Below are 19,042 nucleotides of genomic sequence, written 5' to 3'. Positions count from 1 at the left end.
CCAGTCAATTACAGATTACAGGGAGGTAGGGTGCGTCTTCAGTCTGCGCTTGAAGGTGGTCAGAGTGTCTGCTGTTTCGACCTCTACGGGGAGGTCATTGCACCACTATGGAGCCAGAACAGACAGTAGTCGTGACATGGAGGGAAATGAGCAGGGGGGTGACGTGGGAGTGTCTGGGATGGTTGAAGAACAGATGAGCTGCTGCATTCTGAATGAGTTGGATGGGTCTGATCCCAGATGGCCAGCCAAGAGAGAGTTGCAGTAGTGGAGGCTGGACATTGCTTGGACCGGGAGCTGGGATGAGTAGGGCGTGAGAAAAGGGTGGATTCTCCGGATGTTGTATAGGATGATCCTGCATGACTGGGTCACCGCCGCAATGTTTGCAGAGAGGGACAGTCTGTTGCCATCACCATGCCGAGGTTCCTTGCACTGGGCATCACCGGGGGGTTCCTTAGGGAAATGGAGAAATCAAGAAAGGGAGAGGTTAGAGCACGAATTAAGATCATTCCCGTCTTGCCTGGGTTGAGCTTTAGATGGTGGTTGTCCATCCAGCTCTGGATGTCTCTCAGGCAAGCAGAGATGTGGGCTGAAACCTGTGTTTCAGATGGTGAAAAGGAGAAAAAGAGATGGTTGTCATCATTATAGCAGTGGTAAGACAAACCATGAGCTGTAATAAGGCCAAGGGATTTTGTGTAAAGGGAGAAAAGAAAGGGGCCAAGACTGAGCCCTGGGGAACTCCTGTGGCAAGGGGATGAGGCACCGATACGGTACCAGCCCAGGCAACCTGGAAGGAGTGACCAGAGAGGTAGGACTCGATCCAGTTCAGGGCTGAGCTGCAGATCCCTGTTGCTGATAGAGAGGACAGGCAGATGGGGTGATCCACAATGTCTAAGGCAGCAGAGAGGTCTAGAAGGAGCAGGACAGAGGAGAGGGAGGCTGCTTGTGCCGCATGAAGTGATTCACTGATGGAGAGGAGTGGAGCAGAGTGGAGAAGTGGAGAAAGAGGGTGCAGGTACAGAGAGAGGGATGGTGGTTGTGAAGGAGCTGCGGGTGTCTGCAATCTTCTCATTGAAGAACACTGCAAAGTCATCAAAGTCATTGGCACAATCCTGGTCCTCGTGCTGACAAAGGCCAATAACGGAATACTGAAATCTGTCTTGTACTATGGAAGCAGTTGAATACACCCGGATAATCAGAAACAGTTGAGAAGCCAACTGTCCAATTACTTTTGCTCCCCTAAAATAGGGGGGCTATTTATACAAAGGGAGGTAATTCCTACATGGATCACCTAATATGACTGTAAATACCCTCAAATTATAGGTGACCATCTTAACCTCAGCCTCATATTCCTTGTTTAATTGTTCAAATCCAAAGTGCTGGCGTACAGAGCCAAATGTGCAGGAATTATACCACTGTCCAAATACTTAACAGGCCGCACTGTATATCCTCAAACTTATCCACTATATGAAGCACTGGATTCTCATGTTTTCATCTTCCACCTACTATGGTGCTCAACTTTATATATGTACAACTTCTTAGCAAGTCCTGTATTAACAGCTACTATCAGTTGTGACCAAAATTAGTTGGCACCAGCACTAATTGGCCAAAATCTTTTGTATGCACTTATGCGAGTCATTAAAATGTTAAAGCGTCTGCTAAATGTTATGTAATGTTGTCTACCTTTTATGTTTACTCATCGACCTGGATATTAAACTAACCCTGAATAGGGTAGCCATTGTGCCCTTGAGCAAGGCACAGTACTTCCCTAGAATAGTTTTAGCAAATATCCAGTCATATAAATTGGTCTGCAAACAAGCATTTCCTGCACCCAATGTGTCTAAGAGAGAGAGAGTTTCCCTTCATAAAACTTTAGTTCTGCAAAAATGTTTCAGGTAATACAGAGGCACTGTATTTTATGTTTCCTTATCTAATTTATAGTGTTTAAGGCAATTTTAAGGAAATGTTTTGCTCCAGAAGTGTTCTATTTTCATCTTTAAAAGATTTAAAAGATTCAAAGATTGATTTTCAGTTTTGTAATTAAAGAGAAAGAATAGGTTTTCCCAGCTATTTTTTCTTATTGTTAATTATTCTACGAATAATGTTTTATTCTGACAAGGTAAATAATATCTATTATATGTAATTATATCTAAAATATGTAATGTTATTTTCTCAAAAACAAAGTTGCCATTTGAAGTATGTTTAAGTTCCACTCTACCACCAAATATCCTTCAATTTTTTATTTAATGATTTCCTTATTTTCAATACAATATTTAAATATAATCTGCCCAACTGTGAGCTCAGGTAGAGGAACTCAGATGTCAGGCCTGGCTTACAGTGTCTTATCTGCTCATCAGATGGAGTGATAGAGTTGACAGTTGTTGTTTATACATTATATATGAGGTGTTTCGAAATCCAATTACTATGGTCTAAATCTTTAAGAACTTGCATTGAACTTGCACAGTGCCTTCTGTAGCTGGCTGTCTGGGCAATCACAATGTCAAGTTTATTTTCTGTAGTGTCACATTGTTTAATTGTTTAATAAGTTACTGCAACTTTAAAAGGCATTCACAGAGATGGATAGCTTTGCAATATAACACAAAAAAACCCATTATTGTCTTTGGGCAGCTGGTGTTATATAGGCACAGGGCCAAGCTGAGGAGAGTGCAGAGTATGTGTGTGTATGTGTGTGTGTGGGGGGATTCCAGTGAATGGCCACCAAGCACACTCAAATGCACAAGAGTACACACACAAACACACACACACGTATATATGAATACATTACCAATCTAATATAAGATACACCTTACCCACCCAACACACTCAGTGACATCTCTCTTCCTGTAGTAACTACAGCTCAAGGCAAATGTATAATGGAAAAATGTGCGTAATAAGCAATTTAATTGGAGGCTTCTTCCTGCCCAGGTGGTGGTGGATGACATGGGGAACAAGGAGGTGTACGAGTTCCCAGTTAACCGCTGGTTCGCCATGGATGAGGATGATGGGAAGATCCAAAGGGATGTGCTAGTGGGGGGCACCCAGCCCACAGGTGAGAGCTGGAGACACCCTGCTCTTACACACTGAAACACACTCAGGGCTGATGGCTGCTGTACATTGCCATGTACCTTTGGTTATTTTTCAGCATTTTGACCAGCAAAAAAATCCATCTGTGTTTGCTTTCAAAGAATTTACAAGGACCACATTATATGTGTTTTTTTACATACGATTATAAACCTGTGACCTAAGTGAATGAAATAAGTACACGTCCCTATTTATAGCTGCGTTTGGCAGCCTGAAGCCTTCACAGATGCCAGGCTCAGATTACATGCAGCCAAACTCGATCATCCCTGATGTGACCTCATGGGTTATGCTCTGATTAATAAAAATAGCTATTGGCTTTAATTATATTACAGTTGTGCTGGAGAGCAGCAGTATAGAATAGTGATGAGGGAACTGGGCTTGTAACTTTGCAGTTATAGGTCCAACCCCAAGGTGATGCCATGATGTTGTACCCTTGAGTGAGCTATTTAACCTGAATTATTTAGGTATATAAATGGATAGTAAAATGTAAGTTGCTTAGGAGCTTAGGGGCTTCTAAATGCCTTAAATGGTCATTTTTCTTGATGCCCTTCCTTAGATTCTGTTGTGCCCTCATTGCCTTTCAGCAGTCCCATTAAGGTTTGCCAATCCTAATCAAAGCTACAGGTGCACAGGCTGAATCTGACCGTGCGCTGTGTCACCCGATCCCCCCAGGCATTGTGTACAATATCCAGGTGATGACCGGGGACATCAGGGGCGCTGGCACCAACTCCAAGATCCACATCCTTATGCATGGCACCAAGGGGCTGAAGAACAGCGGGAAGGTGTTCCTGGAGGGGGGCCAGTTCGAGCGGGCGCTCATCGACATCTTCAACGTGGAGATCGCCGCTCTGCTCAGCCCCCTCAGCCGCGTCACCATCGGCCACGACAACTGTGGAGTGAGCGCAGGCTGGTACTGCGAGAAGGTGGGCCACCGTCCTCTCTCTTTTCTCTCTCTACACTCCTCAACTGGACTCTACACCAGGGGTTCTCAAACTTAATGAGTGAGCTACACTGCTCCCAAGAGCATATGATATGCAATATGTATTATTTTACTCCTCTAAATGCTGAAAATATAATTTGGTTATTAAGTGCCATTTTGGAGTCTCCAAATGGTCTTTTTGGGTAACCTGCCTAGACATAGCTTAGAAAAAACAATGCAAACCATGCAGAATGCTCAATTTTGGTGGTATTGTCATCGAATTGTTCAGCCTTGTGGCTGTGGCTCTTTAGTGTTTCTGATTAGGCACAGCCTCAAGCATCTGTATCCACAAAAAATATATTTCAGGTGATACAAAAAAAACTTACACCTTGTTTGAGCTTCTGTTACTTTGTTTCAGTAACAGAAGAGAGCAGGGTTATGTCTGTTGTCAAAGGGGTTGAAGAACAGCAACCATTTTATCATCATGCACCCATACTGCATTGATTCATAAAGAGAGTGCCATGTATCTGTAAACTTCAGCATGTTCAGCATGTTTTCAAAGACACTAATACATTTTATATGTAGATGTTTATCCTGCCATGATATACCTATGATATATTATGATGATAATAATCAAACTTCCAATACCAGAGCGAAATAAAAGCATTTGAAGGACATACGTCATCAGACATGTGGATATGAACATGTGTAGCATAGAGCATGCCTTTATCAATAAAGGCAATACTAGACCAGAAGTACTTTATGCCGCTGTGTTTCAGGTGATTGTATACTGTCCCTTCACGGGCATAGAGCAGACGTTCCCCTGCGGGAAGTGGCTGGACGAGGATGAGGGGGACGGACTGATTGAGAGGGAGCTGTACGAGATGGTCTCGCTCAGGCAGAAGAAGCAGAAGAGTAGGCGCTCCATCCGATCTTTCTGCTCCTTCCCATTCTGTTGTTCCTGCTGGTTAGGATCTGCTTCTATCTGTGGAGCAAAAGCAAAGATAACCAAACCACCAGGTCTCCCTTAGTCAGGCCAGGTTAGGCAGAAGTGTAACTGGGGTTCCTCCCAGATATTTGGATTACCTGGATAAAAAAAAGAATACAAACTGTAATAAACTCAATCAATCTACTGTAATCTAAGGTTGCTGACAAATCTCCCTCTGTGCATGCTTCAAGTCATTTTATGTACAGCATTATGTCTAATTATAAATTGCATTTTTGGTTCAAAGCCAATTGCATAAGGGTCTTAATTATTTCCCAGTCAGACTCAGACAGTCATCATCAGGTTAATCATTACACTTAGCTTTGTATGGACTTCAACAATTGCCTTTTAGTCTGGTGTATGACTGATCTGGGCAGTTTCCAACTTCAGAGGAATGATTTATATTATATCAGATTAAGAGGAGTCGTCTGAAAGATTTACCGATTTTCAGTCAAATTCAGTCTGATCTAAGTAGACCCTATTGATGTAATATTTAGCCAGCACTCTGCTCAATACGGACCCTGACAAGATACAGTTTTTATTTGTCGATATACCTATAAATAGCGGAAGTGATTCAGTGTATTGTCTGACAGATATTCTTGCAACAAGGCAGACATTTTGTGTTCCCTCCCCAGAACATCCTTGGTCTTTGTGGATCTGGACTTCTGACGTGAAGGGCGCTGGAACCGACGCTCAGGTCTTCCTGCAGATTTATGGGGACAAGGGGAAGTCTGATGAAATGAGGCTGGAAAACAACTCAGACAGCTTTGAACAGGGTCAGTTAGATAAGTTCATGGTAAGTCTGACGTGATGGAGGGTCACACCAGTTTCTGTTTCATTGGGACAGAAGGCAAATCTGTCCTTGTGAGTTGTCATTAGGGTTGATTGTGTCTGCTTGTTTGCTATGGATGGCCGCAGATTGAAATACCGGATCTGGGGAAGATACTGAAGCTCCGTATTTGGCATGAAAAGAGACACCCGTTCGCTGGCTGGCATTTAGACAGGGTGAGAGAGAAAATAATCTAATTAAACATGAGAAACAAAGATAATGAAAAAAGGAAACATTTATCAAGTACTGAATATTGGTGACAGAGCATACTGTGAAATATTCCATTCTAATCTACCATATTCACATTATAATGCTTTTATGCAGTATAATTCATTTGAAACTATTCATATCATGGTGTTCATCAAATCACTTCTGAAAGTAAATAAGTTAATAAAAAAGTTTTGTGTCATATGAAAATAATAAATAGAAATAGGACTAAAAATATGAAATTAGTAAATAATGTGAACTCCCCCCTATCTCCAAAAAGGTCACAATAATGAAGACACTGACAAAGGAGAAGTTCTCATTCAGCTGTGGCCGCTGGTTGGATATTAACGAAGATGACAACGAGATTGTTAGAGAGCTATCTGCCACAGGAGATCTTGTTCCTGAACCCCTGCCATGTAAGGCGGCAAGAACTCAATGTTCCCGAATGCTGTAGCCTATCATAGTTTGAACATAGTCAGCATTCGTATTGGAGTTATTTATTATCCTCACATGCATTAGCAGGGCTCAGGTCTGTTGGCATTTTGGTCAGCTGATAGGTATGTGGTTTCAGAGTGTTGTGGAAAAATAGATTAAACATTTATAGGGTGGAAGCTCAGCTGTTATGTGATGGTTGGAAATCTTCTTTAACAAGCAGGCATGGAAATGCAAAAATAAGCCCTCCTTTTTAAAATGGTAGATTGTTCCAATTTATGATTTTAAATTTACAGTTACGGAAAAAGACAGGATGAATTTCATGAAATTAGGAATTTTGACACCTAGTTAATTTAATTAACCCTTTCAGTCACAAGCCCAATATGAAGTGGCTCCACCCAAATCCCAAGAAAATCTAGAACATTTTGTGGGGTTTTAATAGGGGCTGGAAACAATAGTATAGCTGTCATTTTGATTTGTTGAAGGCCAAGCTATAAGGTCAAGAGTGCCATATAGCAGTTTTTGGTGTTGATGAAGGCCTCTTTTTGCTTTGAGCACAGAAGCCTGCGATGTGTGTTGTGAATACTGTGTCTGGTTTCACAGTGATAAAGTACCGCATCACCATTTGTACGGGAAATGTGGGCGGCAGCGGTACGGATGCCAGTGTCTTCCTCTGTCTGATCGGAGACCTGGGGGACACCGGGGAACGACTCATGTTCACCAGCAAGAACAATGTCAACAAGTTTGAGAAGGGGAACGTGAGTATGGACCCAGTCTATTCCCACAGGGTGCCTCTTTCCCATCCCTCTTCATATATCTTAGCTTTCTTTCTTTCATTTATCTCCTGTGTAGGATTTTAAAGTATCTACAGACTATCATGATAACGAGACACTTAAACGGGTTAAAATTGGCAGTGGGGTTTGTGCATTAACATGACTACAGTTGCAGATAATTGAATATTCCAAATTAGAGTGGGAAATGGACATTAGGTGAACTGTGGCTAATGACACCTTGTATGATTTTATTTTTAGTTTAGCATATTGATATGCTATCAAAAATGGTGTGTAGCTTTATGGGACCAAGATAGATGTTTATTATCTGTAGTGTAAGTATATAATATAAGACTAATAAACAAATAAACATACATGGGTAGTAGTATAATTGTTCAATTCCTTGTGTCCTCCATAATCAATACATTCAATTGAACCACTTTGTTGTACGCACCAACAGATTATGCACCATTCAATTTGTCTGCGGTCAGTGTTGCATAATGACATTGAACCTTATTTTTACACAACACTCAACATATTCTCTTACAGGAGGATCACCTGTGAAACCCTAATACACTGGGACTGGCAGTAACTGAGATGGGGGTGTTCTCTGTGGGTGTGGTCCGCAGGCAGACGAGTTCCTGATCGAGGCCGTGTCCCTGGGGCAGGTGTACAGGGTGCGGATCGGGCATGATGGCCGGGGCGGGGGCTGCGGCTGGTTCCTGGACAAGGTGGTGGTCAGAGAAGAGGGCCAGCCTGAGTCTCAGGCTGTAGAGTTCCCCTGTTACCGGTAAAATGGCCATTCTGGGCACGTACTCCTCTCCCTAATGGCAGTGGTATTCCGATATCTTCGCTTAAGTACTGCTGTTAGCTAATGAACTTGCGTCCTATTACAAATGGGAACAAATGCACAGTAACTGGTACACTGAAACAGCAGCCGTAACCAGAGCTTACCACCCGTCTAACGTTAGGCCACGGGGACTCAAACTCAGGGATACAGGGATTCTGTACTTTTTCTGAGGAAATTGGTGGTTTGAATTAATGTGTTTACTTCAGTGTGTTTGCATTAATTCCAATCCAAGTGCTGCATATATTCTAAAAGACCTATTATTTTCCAGGTGGCTTGACCAAAATGAGGATGATGGCCAGATCGTTCGGGAGTTGGTGCCCTCAGGGGATGGACAGCGTCTTCATAGTATGTGTTTTTCCTCACCATGCCTTAAGTTTACCACAAACCAATTATTAATGTTGGTTCCCGAGCCCTTTTCTGTGCTCTGGATGTGGTTTGTTTCCCTGTTTTCACAGAGATAATTAAAGAGCCTCTGTTGGTGGCAGGGGTGGAATTAATATTAATTTCCCTCTGCCCTCAGACATTAGTTACCACATTTCGGTGAAGACTGGCAGTATCAACGGGGCTAGCTCCGATTCCAAGGTCTTCGTTAAACTCTATGGGGAGAAGGGTGACACCAGCAAGATGATGCTGGTGGTCTCCGACAACGACCTGCGCAACTATTTTGAGACTGGCCGGGTCGATGTTTTCACAATCGAAACATTTGATATCGGAAGAGTAAGTGCTCTTTTCCGGAATAGAACCACTTATATTCAATCTGTATTACTCTTGACATACTTTCATGATATTTTATTTTTTGTTCAAGTTCATTGTTGTTGTTGTCCGTGACGTCATTTGTATCAAGACTGTTCTTTCCCCTCCCCGGTCTCTCATCACAGATCAACCGTCTCCTGATTGGACACAACAACGAGGGCTTGCGGGCTGGCTGGTTCCTAGACAGTGTTCAGATCACGGTTCCGGTCCATGGACTGCAGTACATGTTCCCCAGCCACCGTTGGCTGTGTAAAGACGAGGCAGATGGGAAGGTGGAGGTGGAGATCTACCCCAGCGAGATTCTGGAAATTGAGAAATGTAAAAACCCACGCTTTACCTTCTTGGTGTCATGTATAAACTCCAGGGCTGGTGTCAGATTACACACATCTTAAAGAAGCTCATATGGAGACCAAGACTGGGCCACTGAAACACGCACAGATCGAGGGGAAGTTGGATGCTTGTGCCAAGCAAATGCACATTTCTTTTCTCATCTTTTTTTGCAGAGAATTTCCTAAGTAACGTTTAGCTCCAAATTTGAATAATATTTTAAGTGATAATAATGAGGTCAAGTATTTAAACCCTAGGATCATTCTGAGCTGTCTGTTATAAAAGGATGTCAAAAGGTTAATAGAGAAGTAATAAGATTATGCCACGCTAAATCAGCAGAAAATTTGTAGACTGATTATTGTGTCTTTGCTGTGTGACTGGAAATTGTACAGACCCTAACATTCGAATTCTGTCTTGTTTCTAGTGATTAATTATGAGATTACAGTGATCACTGGCAATGTCCGGTCAGCTGGCACTAATGCCAATGTCTACATTCAGATCTATGGAGAAGAAGGAAAATCGGAGCTCATCACTTTGAAGAGCAGGTCTAATAACTTTGAAAGAGGAACCACTGAGATATTTAAGGTTCTTATTCTTTCATTATTGGAGTGCATATTTCATATGAACATATGAGCTTAGTACTGGGTTGTTAATGTCTTGATCAAGTAGCAAAACATTTAATTTTGGCTTCTGCTAAGGAAAAATAGAGCAGAGGCTGAAACCTCAATAATGAATGTGTTTCGCACTTCACAAAGTGATTGCCCTGGGTATGTGCTTATTATATCTCAGCATCTGTCAGTTATCAGAAATCAGTATATTGCAGCTATGTTATAGCTCTTCAAATATTACATATTACCTTCAACATTGGACTCACACTTGATACACAATTAAATGCATGTTTGCATTTAAAAGGTTATATGTATTGGTCAGTTCAGGGAAAATGTTGACCGAAGCCAGGTTCATGGTTTGAAGTCATCAGAGCAAACTATGACGCCAACCTATATAATGTCCTTTATAATATCCTTAGTTTGCACTCTCATGTATATGATGTGTCCTCTGTCTTTCCTGAAAACAAACTGACAAATGTAATGTCCTTCACAGATCGAAGCTTTGAACGTCGGCAAGATTTTGAAGGTCCGGATAGGACACGATGGGTCGGGCATCGGTGACGGCTGGTTCCTGGAAAAGGTGGACATCAAGCGTGTGACAATGGCCATGGTCCAGAAAGAGGCCAAGAAGGAGGAGAAGAAGGACAAGAAGAAGAAGAAAAAGAAGAAGGATGAAGAAGAGGAGGAAGAGGCTGTGAAAGAGCTGCAGGAAGTGGTGGAGACCTACAACTTCCCGTGTGAGCGCTGGTTGGCCAGGGATGAGGAGGATGGGGAGCTGGTGGTGGAGCTTCTCCCTGAAGAAGGAGGAGATTTGGAAGGTGGGGGTTTTCCCTGTAGATTATATGCTTCCCACCACTGTTTCTGTCTCAAAGAAAATGGTGCAAGAAATCACTTGCCAAGTCCATGCCCGGCTCAAAATTTAGCCTGTAATCACTTACTGTCACATGGCACAATTACCAGGCCAGTACAAATCTGTCCAAAATAAAAAGAGAAAAAACAAGTCCACTACTGCTTACTTGTCTCAAATAAATGTAAGGCATTGTTTTAAATGCAGAGCCCTGATGGAAGAGTGCATTTGAGAGTGGGACTGTGAAACTAAGACTGTGTACTTTGACTCTGAAAGTGCAGTATATTTTCAAGCCATTGCCAGAATGGCATTTCTACCATGGGCAAGTCACCACATGGTACCATGTGCAAGTGCTACCATGTTCACAGAACAGTCAGTGAGGCTGTATCTGTTTTACATTATTTAACGTTTTGTTAAAATATGTTCTACCCTACTTGTTTTAGTCTTCCAGTTAGACAACAATTCAAGATTCAGTGGCAGTTCACTGTGAGTTTTTGCAATAGCACTGCACAAAAGTGGCTCTTTTTATCCCATAGAGAATACATATGAAGTCCACGTCTTCACGGGAACCATGTGGGGAGCTGGCACTGACGCCAACGTTTTCATTAACATTTACGGGGAAATTGGTGACTCAGGAGAGCGGCGTCTGAAGAAGTCCAATCACCTCAATAAATTTGAGAAAGGCAAGGTAGGACGGTCCCAGATTAGGTGTATAGAGATGTTTTGGTTGCGGTGGCATTGAGCCACAGTTACTGTGCTTGAATTTCTGGTGAGGGCTCTACTATACAGTAGTACCTGAGAGCAGCAGATTTAATCGGAAACTTATAGTGTAAATTAACTAAACATGAATGAATGACCCTGTCACGTCTGTGCCCTTTGCCCATTGTTTTTTCCCTTTTGTCTGCTTGTCTGCTTTTCTCCGTGTTTTCTCTGTTTTGGCATGTTCTGTTTCTTCTCCAGTGTACACACATTGTCAATTAAGAAAATTACCCTTACAATGATGTCCCACTTCACTGTCTGTAGTCTGTTCAGTTATGCTTTGAATCCGTTTCAGTATTGGTCTATTTCCTTGGCGTTTCACATTTTTTGTCCCCTGTTGCTTTCTGTAGTTCTGTTATCTACTTATTTGTTTAACCTGAGTCTCATTTCCTGATTATCGGTTGGCTCACCTGTACTCATTTGTTAGAGTATTTAAGCCTGTCCTTTTCTGTTCTCGTTGCTAATTTGTCTTGCCTGTTACCTGACCTGTCACCTGTTGCCTACCCATATTCTTGCCCATATTTTCCAACCCGTTTCCCCTTCTGGGTTTTCTGTTCATTGGTTTTTTGGATTCTCTTGATCTCTGCTTGGCTTCGGATTTGTGTTTTCGGATTTTGTGTTCATACTTTTGCTTGTTGGACTGCCTACTGGTGTTTGAACTCTGCCTGTTTTACCCACTATGCTTCTGATTGCCCTGGATATACCTGTCTGTCTGGATTATGACCATTGCCTGTTTTTGGATTACGCTCCTTGTCTGCCTGTTATTCATAAAGCCTGCCTTATTCACCTTATACCTTAGTCTGCGCATGGTTTTTCTGCCCCGCTTCCTGACAGACCTGTGAATTGCTCTGGATAAAGACATCTGTTCCTGTGATTAAGAAGTCTGTTAATTGTTGATCTAATGTGTAATTGGAATGCCTAAGAGTTACAAAATACCTTTTGCTGGATAAATGTACTTCCTTTTGCAAGTACCTGTATCTTAATTTAACATGTTTTAAAAACGGTCAATCGGAAAGTTCCTTTCAATGGATTTTCTTTTTCTGTCTGTTAATGTATCATTTTTGAAAAGACTGGTTGTACGCATGAATTGAAAATCAATCATGAGCTAATGATGATGAAAGGCCTTTTCTGATTGTCAGGTATGCACAGATCCATTAATCTCTACTGCTACTGTGCAGTGCACTTTAAACCGGCCTTCAGTGGCTTAAACCGGACCCCTCAACGTTTAGTTGTCACAAGCATTTTGAGTGCTTTGTATTCAGGTTAAATGCATCCTGGGTTAGTGTGCCGGATTTCTTTCAAAATGTCTGTGCCTCCCTGTGCTTGTTTTTGCCGTGCAGGAAGACATCTTCTCCATCTCCGCTATCGACCTGGGGCCGCTGAAGAAACTGCGGATTCGTCATGACAACACAAAGGCACACTCTGCCTGGTTCCTTGACCGAGTGGAAATTGTGGACTGCAAGGACGATACCACGTGAGTGTGGGATGGACTGAGTGAGGATACCACATGCATGCAGAAGGGAGGGAGGGAGGACACCACATGCGTGAAGAAGGGAGGAAGGGAAGGTACCACATGCGTGCAGTAGGGAGGGAGGGAGGGAGGGAAGATACCACATGCGTGCAGGAGGGAGGGAGGGAGGGAGGAGGGAGGGAGGGAGGGAAGATACCACATGCGTGCAGGAGGGAGGGAGGGAAGATACCACATGCGTGCAGGAGGGAGGGAGGGAACGATACCACGTGAGTGCAGAAGGGTGGGATACCGCTGATGCAGCAGGGAAGAGGGGGTAGAGGGGAGGGGGCTGTCTTTTGCAGTTAAATACAAAAGGCCTGTCTACAGAATAATATCTTTGAGAACCACAACAAATGAATGCTGTAGATTAGTTCTGTGGCAGTACTGCTTCTCAATTCTCAATTCTACAAATGGAGGCAATATTTTAGACACATACATGTATTTCCTGTTAGTATAGCATTCTTCTGTAAGAAGGCAGTGAAATATTATATTACTCCAACAGTTCCACATCTATGGCTATAACAAAAAGGAGTCATTTTTCTCTGTATTTAAGAAAATAGCTAGATGTATCAATACTGGTTGTAAGCATGCAATTCAGATACCTTATGCGGCATACATACTTGAGAGGTCATAGCTCGCCCCCTGGTGGTGATAAATAAAATTAACATCTTTATTTTGTTTTCTCAGTTCAGCGACAGTATAAAAATCCTAACACTGATTGTATTGTATCAAAACTAGAATAATCACTATTAGAAATGTGAGCATCTAGGCTACAATATCTGAAATTGTAAGGTGAATGTTAACACAATGATCAGACTGCACCATCGTTTTTCAATAGCTAACACTCCAACAGCTATTACATCACTATCTTGAAAATAACGTCATATATTAATTGGGTTGTAAAATAAAAGTAGAAAACAGAAACATCTCCATGTAATGTAGGTACTACTTCCCCTGTAAGCGCTGGCTGGCTATCGATGAGGATGATGGACAGATTGCCAGGGAGCTGGTGCCAGTAGATGAAGCATTCATGAAGAAGAATGATGACGATGAAGAAGAATCGGCAGCCACACTGGGACTGGAACAGAAATGTAAGCAAGGGGCTAGGACTTATGATTCAAATTCAGAAGTGTGCTAACCCCTATGGTGTTAAACCCTTTCCATGATCAAGCTGTAACAAAGTCAGCAGTCAAGTGTTTAGAAGTGATCCAGTTCAGGTTGTTTGTTGGTTTTGTGTTCCTGTGAGGCAGGAGTCCTATCAATCAGCACACCATTAATTTATTAAAGCAATCATTTTCATATGGATTAACATAACGTAACATAATGACTAGAATAAGCCATTGAGCATGCTTGCCCTTTTCTACCACGAAATTGTACCTAATGCTTAGTGTGCCTGAAAGCTAGATAGTATCTAGTACACCTGTGAACCAGCTTGTAAATGGAAGCATTTAAACACCATAGTATTAGCAGTAGTAACAATAGTCTGCCGATTTACCATAATCACTCCACATTTTCTTGTGGAAATGCACATTTATATATGATAGATGATCATTTCAATATATCTATATACATTTTTACAGCCATGTCAACAACATATAACCTAAGAGTCAAGACTGGTGAAAAGAAATATGCTGGGACAGATGCCAATGTCTTTGCGATCCTGTATGGTTCAAAGGATGACACAGGTAACATTCCTCAAACTGCCCTTATTGCATATTGAGCTTTGTTCTTTTTCACTCCAGCTTGAATTCTTGCCATTCCATTATTTGATTGAAATCATGCAAGCAATTCATTTTCACTACCCCAGAGGAACTAAATAAAACCATGAGATTGCAAAATTGACTATGGTAACATTCTTTTAATGCTCATCACATGTATTGTATTTTCAAATATTTCTGTGCGGCCACTTTCTACAACAATTCACAAAACAATGCAATTCTCCATAGGAATAATAAACCTCAAGGCTTGTAAGAACCACAAGAACAAGTTTGAGCAGGGATTGATCGATGAGTTCACAGTGGAGGCTGTGGATATCGGTGTTCTGAAGAGACTGCGAATTGGTCATGATAACTCAGGTGAGGTGTGCACAGCAAAGTAACTTGGTATGAGGAGAGCTTCACAGCTCACACACTGTATTTCTCACAGTGTTTGATTCAGGAACCACAACACAAATTTGTTTGTGTGTTCTCCTGGGAAATCCCTGAATACTGTGTCTTACACCAAAAGGCAACGGGATGTTTTAAGGCTCACATTCTATAAAAATGCTGAGACAACTTCCTATATAAAGCAGACTGAGGACATGCTAGTCAATATTTTGTTCTGTTTGAGCTTTGTTCTGTCTTCTCTCTCTGTGCTCCCAGGGGGCTCAGCAGGCTGGTTTCTGGACTGGGTGGAAATCGATGCCCCCTCCGTCGGTCAGAAGTTACGCTTCCCCTGCGGCCGCTGGCTGGACAAGTCAGAGGACGACGGTGCGATCGTGAGGGACCTGTATCCAGCCGAGCTGCAGACGGAAGTGTACATCCCCTGTGAGATCTCTCTCTGACCTTTCACCTTTTACACCACACCCCATCCACCGGAACATCTCAACTGGCATACTGTAACTTCTCTACATATTTGCTTCTTACCGAGTGTAGGGTACATATCTATTCTTAGTGAGTTGGGTTACTACTGGAGTGAAAAACAAGTTATGGAAGGGCATGACCATACATGTTTATGTTCACAGGCTGAATATATATTTATTTACAAAATAAATGGTTTTCAGTACATTTTCATACATCTTCAGTTTGCGATATGGTAGCAAAATTAGGTTTTCAATGAGGAAAGTTCAACTTAAAATGTATCCAGAATAAAAGCATTGTTATGTCCATCATTACATGGCCTGTCTGCTTCAGTACCCATTCTTAACTGGCACTGTGAGTGCATATTGAACAAAATGCTGTTTATAGAGGCATCACTTCAGAAATTACATTACATTACATTAATGGCATTTGGCAGATGCTCTTATCCAGAGCGATATACAGTTGATTAGACTAAGCAGGAAACAATCAATGCAGAGAACAAGCTGGAGCAATGCAGGGTAAAGGGCCTTGCTCAGTGGCCCAACAGCTGAGCGGATCTTATTGTGCCAACCCCGGGGATCGAACCACCGACCTTGTGGGACAGACTGCAACATTATTTACAGTATCTTTGGGTTGAGGAGACCAATAAGGACAATACCATGGATAATGCATTATTTTTAAGTCTTTGCAAATCATTATAATTCTGCTTTATGTGAAGTATGATTTGTACCAGACCAACTTTATCTTTTTCTTTTTTTAGTTGTGCCTTATGAGATTAAAACATGTACGAGTGACATCTTTGGGGCGGGGACCGATGCGGACGTTTTCATCGTGTTGTACGGGCGCGATGGTGTGTGCACCCAGCAGAAGTCTCTCTGCGTGAACAAGAGAGAGCGCCTCATGTACTTTGAGAGGTCTGCAGAAGACATGTTTATTGTGGAGGTGAGCACCTGTCTGCACTCTGAAGGACCATTTTGATAATGGTGTGTGGTTTGTTAGTCTTTTCTTATTTTTCACTTGCATGATATTATGTAACCTTTTTAAAATAACAAATTCCTTTAGAAGAAAGTGGCACTGGAATAAGGGTTTGGAGCCATAGGACAATTTTCATGAATTCATGATAATTTTCTGATGAATTTACCTTCAAATATGTTTGGATTTTAAGAATAAAATGTCTTTTTTTTGTTAATGAAAGATACATTTTTCAAGAAAAGTTATATGAGCAAAACTGAAGGATAAATGTGAACCTTCACAGCTGGAGGATGTGGGTGATGTCATTGAGAAGATCAGAATTGGACATGACAACCGAGGCATCAACGCTGGGTGGCACCTGGACAGAGTGGAGATCCGGAGACTTCTGAGGAAGGGGAAGGTACCGTATCTCTTGGATTTACACTCATATGCAAAGTGAGAATTATTGTAATATCAAAATAATTATCATATGTTGTGCCTATATTTCAATTTATTATAAGAATGTCTTTCTGTTTCTAGCATTAAATTTGTGAAATTATCACATTTCAGAAGAATGTTTTGTAATTTATCGTTCACGGAGTTGAAACAGCTGCTGTCTGTAATTACAAAGTTCAGTGCCTCAGATTTTTTATAATGAGAAATTCACAGTTTCATCTCATTACCGGAAACTTGGCACTCACCTTATCTTGACTGGAAGGCAAATCTTGAGACAGCGAGCCAGTACTTTTGTGCAGGCAGGCATTAATAACATTTAAATAACACGTCTTTAAACCCGTAATTGAATATCTTTATCAGATGCTACATTCATCTGTCCACACTCGAAATGCGCAAAAGCTGTTCACATTAAGCGGTGACCTCAATTTAGAACCACAAGAATACCAAAACCAGTTGGGAGCAAGAACACGGGCATTTATGCTGTACCACTACAGACCACAAGGTGGCTCTCCGCACAAGAGGTGGAGTAATGTGAGCAATTGTGATTCTGCGGACCAGGCGTCCGTGCCTGCTGGCGTCTGGAGGGAATTGGTTTCATCTGCTGTTTAATTGAAAGGGCTCAGAGACCACCATCTTCCCCTGTGAACGCTGGCTGGCCAAGTCAGAGGATGACGGGGAGACGGTGAGGGAGCTGGTGCCTTCTGACATCATTCAGGAGAAGCTACTGAGGGACGGCACACTGAAGCTCACTGAGACCGAGGTGGAAGACGCCCTGGAGAGTAAGCGCCTGCCCCCCGCCACACAAAAAATCCCAACGGCACTAGAAAATAATTGCGCAGGAGAACGCACTGATGCAGACATGTAATTCACATGTGGGCACTCAGCATCCTGCCTCAATAGCAGTTGATTAACACTCCAGTAGTGATTTCTCTCACCTGCTTCTGTAAAATGGAATAGATTTTTTAAACCTAGGTTTCATTAATGGATGTTACGTCATAGACCCTTTCATGCTATAATAATCTAAGAATAAATGTTAATAAGAGTCTCAAAATCATTTCTCATATTGTGTGTAGTGCACAGTGCCTTGTTTAATAGAGCCCTAGTCCTGCTACTAGAGTACTAGAATTTTCGAAATAAGCTTGTTCTCGTGGCTTTGTCTGGGTGGATTTTTGAACTGAAACAAATGACAGAAAGTCAATGTACTTCTTGTGAGAAAAGAAATAGCAATTTTGGAAAAGATATTTGAGAAAAATACATTTTGTGAATGTTGAGCAGCAAACATTGTGCATTTCCGTCTCTCCCCCAGCGCACACCTACAAGGTGTCTGTGATGACGGGGGACGTGTACGGGGCAGGCACCGATGCCACAGTGTTCCTCACCATATACGGAGACCTGGGCGACACTGGGGAACGCAAGCTCAGCAAGTCTGAGACCAACAGCAACAAGTTTGAGAGGGGATCGGTAAGAGGAGTCCACCATGGGGCCTTGGCAGGACCGGGGCTCAAACCAAACTGAATCGAACTGATGCCTGCAACAAGGTCCGATGCCTTAACCACGTGCCACCATGGTGCTGTGAATTGTGAAATTCACTGGCACAATGTTGCCAACTAGGAAATAAAGCAGGCGAGCTCCAAAACTGCTGCAGTAATATTCTCCAGTGCAGGTATGGGGTGTACGATAGTAATATTATGTTGAGCTGATGTCAGAACACTACTATACACAACTCAGCATGCTAATACAGCAGGTCTGGAACCTACCTCTATAGCAGGGGGTCTCAAGCCATCGCAGGTTCATGATTGTTCATGACGTTCCATGCTATGCTACATGCAGGTAACGCTCCAATATTAAACATATTCCCTCAGAGACCCAGCCCAGCCAGCTCCCCTGCCCCAGGCTGCCACACTCGGTCAGGTTTCTGAGAGAGAGACAGTGTGGCGAGAACCACAGCCCCTCCTGGCAGTCATATAAAATTGAGTTGCAATGTAAATGTCATGACTAATGAAGACTGGCCTAACCCTGCCTTTTTCTTCCTTAGTGCGTACTGCTTTCTTGAAGCCCACTCTTTGTGAGCACTTGCATGCTGCTCCATGAGTAGTCCTGTTTATTTATCTCTCCATATGCAGCCATAACATACAAACAATTTAAATTCTGGGCAAGAAAATATAGAACAATAATGGCATACTTTAGGATAGAGTATAATCCC

General features: G+C 42.3%; 1 protein-coding gene across 1 annotated transcript; it reads left to right on the top strand.

The window, feature by feature from the left end:
• The first annotated feature begins 411 nt into the window (after positions 1 to 411).
• Positions 412 to 18,753, top strand: LOC133141578 (lipoxygenase homology domain-containing protein 1-like). Its single transcript, XM_061262144.1, has 24 exons — positions 412 to 483; positions 2,923 to 3,046; positions 3,751 to 4,001; positions 4,777 to 4,912; positions 5,618 to 5,778; positions 5,901 to 5,987; positions 6,299 to 6,434; positions 7,054 to 7,208; positions 7,850 to 8,010; positions 8,339 to 8,415; positions 8,591 to 8,787; positions 8,949 to 9,141; positions 9,575 to 9,735; positions 10,252 to 10,576; positions 11,142 to 11,293; positions 12,705 to 12,838; positions 13,817 to 13,965; positions 14,455 to 14,559; positions 14,821 to 14,949; positions 15,235 to 15,399; positions 16,193 to 16,374; positions 16,688 to 16,804; positions 17,456 to 17,618; positions 18,146 to 18,753. Exons 1-24 carry the CDS (start codon positions 412 to 414, stop codon positions 18,352 to 18,354), a joined length of 3,741 nt encoding a protein of 1,246 aa, XP_061118128.1. The 3' UTR covers positions 18,355 to 18,753.
• Positions 18,754 to 19,042: the final 289 nt, after the last annotated feature.

The sequence above is a fragment of the Conger conger genome, chromosome 12 (assembly GCF_963514075.1).
Source record: "Conger conger chromosome 12, fConCon1.1, whole genome shotgun sequence".
NCBI lineage: Eukaryota > Metazoa > Chordata > Actinopteri > Anguilliformes > Congridae > Conger > Conger conger.
Note: the sequence above shows the minus strand (reverse complement) of the source record. Positions and strands in the feature narration are given on the sequence as shown.